General features: G+C 39.3%; 1 protein-coding gene across 2 annotated transcripts in view; it reads left to right on the plus strand.

The window, feature by feature from the left end:
* Positions 1-5491: 5491 nt before the first annotated feature.
* The window catches only part of NFATC2 (nuclear factor of activated T cells 2), a 146182-nt gene continuing 144130 nt past the window's right edge, over positions 5492-7543 (plus strand). For both annotated transcript variants that reach the window (XM_056548370.1, XM_056548371.1), the window contains exon 1: positions 5492-5718. In XM_056548370.1, the coding sequence (XP_056404345.1) occupies positions 5652-5718 (67 nt within the window). In that variant the 5' untranslated portion in view covers positions 5492-5651. The remainder of the gene's footprint in view (positions 5719-7543) is intronic.

A 7543-nucleotide genomic window follows, 5' to 3' on the forward strand; every position in this document is an offset into this window, starting at 1 on the left:
GGCCCCTTACAGGTTTTAAAAAGGGTATTCCAGTGGGGGAAAAATATGTTTTCAAAACAACTGGTGCCAGAAAGTTATACAGATTTGTAATTTACTTCTATTGAAAAATCTTTATCTTTCTAGTACTTATCAGAAGCTCTATACTACAGAGGAAGTTGTGTACTTCTTTCTAGGCGGACCACAGTGCTCTCTGCTGACACCTCTTGCTGTGTCAGGAACTGTCCAGAACAGGAACAAATCCACACAGCAAACCTCTCCTGTTCTGGAAAGTTCCTGACATGGACAGAGGTGTCAGCAGAGAGCACTGTCGTCAGACTGGAAAGAACTACACAACTTACTCTGGAGCAATATAAAAAATATGTGAAAAAATGCTATGATGCCTTCAGATGAATATAAAATAGTAGTGTTTGAAACAAAATGGTAATACAAATGTAACTGGATAGCATTGGAGAAAATGTAGCCATCTGTATTAAAAAGATACAATTTATTACTAGATACAACCTAGTCCACACCACAGGAACCGTGTGTTTGGCTAGATAATCATAATGAGTAAAACTTTGTGTAAATGGGCAAAAAAAAAAGAAAATATAAAATATCTTATAAGTGGCGCTATTCGAGGTAATTTCTGCAGTATCTCCCAAACTGATCAACAACAGAAGAAAAGAACATCTGCACTCACCGCTCAGTATCGACCGATACTGAGCAGTGAGTTCAGATGTTCTTTTCTTTTCTTGTTGATTCTATGATTCTGCCGTGAGTTTTCTGCACCCCGCAGATCGGCTTCACTCTGAACTCCCTGGTACTCCAGAGCAGCTACAAGTTAGTGCCTGTCATACGTTGCCCGTTTTTCCCTACCTATTAGTGTGCTCTCCTCATGCTTGTAGTATACTATACCGCAGTTGACTTCTCCCAAACTGATCTCATTCATTAAAGGGGTTATTTCCCATAAAGAGATTTTAGTACGTACCTGGCAGACAGTAATGGACATGCTCAGGAAGGATCTGCACTTGTCTTGGGGCTAATTGGCTATGTTGTGAGATTACCTTAACACTGTGGCTAGCTGTTTGTGAACTAGTATTTCCTGATTGACTTTTCTTTTTTTGACTACAAATCACACAATCCCATCTTGCTCCCTCCTACACCTCAGCCACCCCACCTATTGAAACAAAAATGAGCTGCATCCATTCAAATCAGTGTGGTTTTCAATCAGGGTGCCTACAGCTAATGCAGATTGCTCTCTCCCACCAAGCGATCGCTCCACCCACTGAAGCAGATAGGCTCCCTGCCATCAGCTGACTAGTGAGTCAGGTCTCGGCCACATTGCAAGCTTGGAAAAATATGAGAAAACAGTCATTTTGTATGCTGGTAAAAATAAATATTGGGGTGAAAATCCCATAAGAATTGTGAGAAAACCGTCACACACAGGTACAGACACTATAATATGAACTACACCAACTTTATAGCCCCTGTAGCATTGTCAAATAAAAAAAAATTACTGGAATACCCCTTTAACCATGCATCTTTCATCCAGGGAGATATTGTGAAAAAGACCCCCTCAGGGATCTTTGGAGTTTTTGAGGACTTATCTTCTTTTATTATTTCCTGGTGTCCATTTGGGACACTTTGTGTATTAGTGTCTTTTAACAATTAACATCAGACCTCGGATATTCCTCTGAAGCATACAGCAGCTGATAAGTACTAGAAGGTTTTAGATTGTTAAATAGAAGTAATTTACAAATATGTTTAACCAGTTGTTTTGACATTTTTTTTCCTGTGGAGTACCCCTTTAAAATGACCACTGAGGCTTATAATATAGCCAGTAAGGGGCAGAGTCAGTAACCATCTCATTATCATAAGGTGTGGAGTCCACAGTCATCTCAATATTATGACAGACAGGATTACCATATATACAAAATCCATGAATTCAACAACACTCCTTTGTATGCAAGTTAATTCCCAAGTGGCTTAAAAACAAATTTATTAAGGTCAGGTTGAATATTATTTCATATAAATGCATCAGTCATCACGACCTATGTCAACTGGTATAAATCTTTTAAAAATTCAAGAACATATTTCATATGCAATATATTTATTAAAGTACAATGCTATATTCGTGTAGCGACTGGTGTGGGACAGTATTATTTACATTCATAGAAATGGATAGTATGGGGTGACTGGTATGTCCCTATCTAATAGCCCTACCTAGCGATACTGTAGGTCCCCTTACCTAATGACCTGGGCCTACACTGGAACCTCCTAGTGACCCTAGGCTACAGAGGGGACAGTCAAACAATAATGCTGAGTCGCCTGGGAGTGGTTGAGCAAGGCCATTGGCCCATAAGATCCAATATAGAGTATAGTATATTAGGTATAACGCACTGAAACTGTTTCAAGAATAGACATACATGTGGTAAATACAATACACTGTATATTGTATTTACCACATGTATGTCTATTCTTGAAACAGTTTCAGTGCGTTATACCTAATATACTATACTCTATATTGGATCTTATGGGCCAATGGCCTTGCTCAACCGCTCCCTGGCGACTCAGCATTATTGTTTGACTTTCCCCTCTGTAGCCTAGGGTCACTAGGAGGTTCCAGTGTAGGCCCAGGTCATTAGGACAGGGGACCAACAGTATCGCTAGGCAGGGCTATTAGATAGGGACATACCAGTCACCCCGTACTCACCTTGATCCAATGTATACTATCCATTTCTATGAATGTAAATAATACTGGCCCACACCAGTCTCTACACGAATATAGTGTTGTACTTTAATAAATATATTGCATATGAAATATGTTGTTCTTGATTTTTGTGATGTTGTCTTAACATATTTCCTCCTACCCTAGACGAGTAACATCTACACAAGTTACGTCTATGCGCTCCTTGGTATAAATCTTAGGCATACTAGTTTATAACAATAAAGAAAAGAGATTGCAATGACAGGTAATGCCTATACACAATTTACAGTAGGTGATGGTAACAGGATCCCACCTCCCCTTCTCTCTGCACAGGTCACAGAGCATGTCCACAACACTCTCCTATAAAAATCAATAGATTATGTTCTCACCTCCGCCCCTTCCCAACACACTGACCTCTGCACTGAACAAAGAGCCTCAACACTGCCCCATAGAAGTCAAAGAGTTTTCTCCAGACTAAATGTTTCTAAGGGCCAGGTGGCTGCTAAAAAAAATATCTCTGAATGCTGTTATCAACAATTCTGGCAAGATGACCACCCCCATAATCATGTTAAACAAATAAAATAAAAATTTTCAATGAGAAAATCAAAACAGATTAAACAAATGTATGCATTAAGATCTGACTGTAACAAACAAAAAAAAAGTGATATATCAGCAATTGATGGTCTATCCAGAAGGTCCCAGAACATCCAGGGATTATCCTGAGATTGAAAGTTATAACCTATATACAGGATTTGTGATAAGCCTTTGTAGGGTGGTGGTCCGAATAGTCTAATCTCCACTAATTATTAGAACAGAGATCAACTGCCCTCTGAGTGAACGTAGCAGCAGTGCACATGCTTAGCTTCTGCTCCATTCCCTTTCTATGGGACCTTTGACTGTAGCCAAGTACAGTGCTCAACTATCCTTAAGTCCTAAGCGAGTAAATGGAGTGGAGGCCAAAATGCCCACAGCAGTTCCATTCACTTGAGGAACAAGGGACCTACCCTTTCATTGGGGGACATCAGTTCTTGTGATTGGTGGAGGTCCCAGCTGTCGGACCCCCAACAGACATTTATCAACTTTCCTGTAGGTAATAACTTTTACTCTTGAGATAATTGAATTTAGGAAAACAACATGGCTTCTAGAAGCAGCGCCACTCCTGAGCTGCCAGAAATCAGACAAATATTTTACCAGCTTAAAAGGGGTACTCCACTGGCCAGTATTCGGAAGTAAATATTTCAAATGCTGTTTTCATGCTACTGGGGTCGGTCTTGCCCCTTCTGACCTCACAGCCATGCCCCCTCAATGCAAGTCTATGGGAGGGGGTGTGACAGCAAAACATGACAGCCACCTGAAGTGGTGGGTATTATACATAGAAAAGGTTTTGTTTTTGTATGTAATACTTTTCTCCAGACAGTATTAAAGGGGTATTCCAGATTTTTTTTTTTATTTGACTATGCTACAGGGGCTGTAAAGTTAGTGTTGTTCATAATATAGTGTCTGTACCTGTGTGTGATGGTTTTCTCACAATTCTGTGATGTTCACTCCAATATTTATTTTTACCAGCATACAACATGACTGTTGTCTCAGATTTTTCCCAGGTTGCAATGCGGCCGAGACCTGACCTCACTTGTCAGCTGATGACAGGGAGCCTATCTGCTTCAATGGGTGGAGGGATCGCTTGGTGGGAGAGAGATGAATCTGCAACTAATGCAACAGCTGTAAAACCACAGGTCTTTTGAATGGATGCACCTCATTTATGTTTGAATGGGTTGGGTGGCTGATGTGTGGGAGGGAGGAAAATGGAATTGTGGGATTTGTAGTAAAAAAAAAAAATAAAAAAAAAAAGGAAAACTCAAACAGGAAATACCAGTTCACAAAAAGCTAGCCACAGTGTTATGGTAATCTCACAACATAGCCATTTAGCCCCAAGACAAGCGCAGATCCTTCCTAAGCATGTCCATTAATGCCTGCCAGGTACGTACTAAAATCAACTTTAAAAGACACGGGGAGTGACCATACAAACAGGTATTCTCCTCCATGTAACTAGAATTTCTCTACTAATGCAATCACTATAATGGCTTCAATGAGGGTGTTTATTATTTCAGATAAATACATAAGGAGGTTGTATGGCTATATTACAAGTGTATTACTCCGACACTACTTCCAGTCTGCTTTTCCTGAGACATGCATGTATGGGATAAGTGTAAGATCCACTTATGTCTCAGTATTTGTGTCCTCAGGGGAAAAAGTTAACAGTGATCCGCTGACAGCCTGGCGATTGTTAGTTAACCCCTTTTTACAGGCCGATTACAGGTGATGTCATGGCACTGCACAGCCTACCAACCCTAATGGACTTAAACAGAAGCTGCGCTGTGCAGGCAGTTTTTATTAGCACGAGTACACACAACATTTTTTTTCTCTCCTTCTCTTTCTTCATAAATATATTACTGGGTAGTTTTCCTCCTCGCTCCCTCATAGCTCAGCTCTCAACAATTAAGTGCTTGTACTGCTATACTGAGAGAGCCTCAGAGAGCTGGCTTGGCCCAGGGCTGGGAGACGTCATGGATTCCTCAGTGTGAAGTTTGCAGGAAAGCCCTTAGTTTAGAAGATGGAGCACATCCAAACGTTCCCATAGCAATGGGATAAACAGGAGGAAACAGTGAGGGAATCCCTTTATTCAAACACTATAAACACTCGGAGTGGGGAAGGAAGTAGCCTTTCCCTCTCTAGTAACCTAGATCATAGACAACTGCTCTCACTTCATGTCAAGCTCTCATCCTTGTTGGTTCCTCTCCTCCGGGTTCCTAAACTGAAGAGGGTCTCCCTCCCCCTCCCCATTTTTTTTCCCCTCTCTCTTGAGAAGCAACTTTGCATTACTATGAACCACGGGAGATTTTTCTTTCTTTAAATATATATCTTTTTTTTTATTTTTATTTTTTATAAAGTATTTTTCTGTATCCTAATGCAGAGAGAAGCAGGCTGCAGACTGGCACAGTATCATCACTACATAATGCGGTCTATGGATCAAGGTACGTCAATGTCCAACAAGGGGGTTGGGGAGGGAGGTGACATGGTGACAGTGTACACAGGTACCAGATGTGTCCAGATGGTTGTTTAGTTATTTTATGTTGTTGATTCTGATAAATATATAATGTCCTAAGGAATTACAGCAACAACAATAAACAACTAACGCATATATCTACTATACATGTCTAGTAGTAAACTGTCTAAACAATAGCGTTCTATGTGAGATAAAAAAAAAACTATTATCTGAATAATATGCACAATTATAATATTGCATTTATTTACTAATATATCTATATGTATATCTATGTATCTATCTATCTCTATGTATGCCATATATATATATCTTATCTCATTTATCTAAGTATCTCATATCTACATATACAAGTATCTATCCAATATCTCTATTTCTAACCTATATCTAACTTGTGAGTTGTGTAGTAAAGCACAATGTGATGGACAGGATTGTTGTACTAACTAGAACTAGGATTTAAAGGCATAGACCCCATGAACTAAAGTGACACTGGTGTCACTAGAACTTAAAGGTGTGTATTACATGCCAATACATAGACGCATGCTAAATGCTCCATAGATCGTGATTTGTGGTGAACTGAAAACACATTTAGTATACAACCCGCATTACCCCCTGTAGAACAAAAGCATATAAACCCCAATATTGCTATACGGACAAGCTAGTGTCAACCATTGTCTTAGGAAGGTGAAAAAAAAATTACTGATATAAAGTATTTAATATGAATTGGCTCTTAAATGCGGCTAAAGGATACCGGCAGCTCTGCTTCCTACGCAATGACAAGGGGTTACATAACATTCTGAATAAGTCTGACCCCATGACCCTCTAATGTATGCATTTACATTAAACACATGTTGAGCATGTACAGGTCAGAGCACCAGCTCTTCCGAACGTATAAATCTTTTCTGCAACTAAATATCTACTTTGTAGTATAAGTAATTAAGTATCTGCTACAAAATATCAATATTGATACAGATACAGGATATGTACATTATATATTGACAGAGTATAGTTATAGAGTAAATGTTTATGAGGTATAGATATAGTAAGTATATATTGGGTAAAGATATTATATATGATTATTAGGTTTAGCTATAGTATATGTGTATTATGTAGGATAATTATTAGATGTTGATAGAGAATATTTGCATAGGTCTATGTGTATTCGGTATATGTGCATCAGATATATGTTTAGTAGGTACTGATAAGGGTATATATATATATATATATATATATATATATATACCCTTATCAATATAGTATATGTTTATTGGGTACTGACAGAGAATATTTATATAGGTGTTTGTGTATTTGGTGCAAGTACAGTATATATATTTATCAGACAGAGATATGGACTATGGATATATAAGTATAATAGGTCCTATTTCATTTGTAGTAATGTCAGACCCATTGCCCAATAAGTATTTCAGTATCTGACATCAGTGGGGGCCCCGGTGAGCTCTGTGCTTGGAGGGGACACAGTGCGCTCCCTTGTGCGAATTCTTGTGGCCGCTGGTCAGAATTACCGGATAATGAATAGCGATTTCGTGTACACAGCAACCAGCCTGGGTTTATAGAGTAAACGTACATCACATTGGTAGCTGGAAAGAATGTCTTCCTACCAGAATTAGGTCACCATCAGGCAGATGCGAGAGGGAATTCCGTTTGGGGAAAAAACACCTATTATTAATAGTTTAGAGCTTTGGCTATTGGGGCCAGTGTGGCTGCCAGGACTCTCCCACTCGTTTTCTGAAGGAGGTCCAACGTTATCTGGAAGATATGACTAGAAGGCTAGGAGT

Source organism: Hyla sarda, chromosome 12 (assembly GCF_029499605.1).
Source record: "Hyla sarda isolate aHylSar1 chromosome 12, aHylSar1.hap1, whole genome shotgun sequence".
In the NCBI taxonomy this organism is placed as follows: Eukaryota; Metazoa; Chordata; class Amphibia; order Anura; family Hylidae; genus Hyla; species Hyla sarda.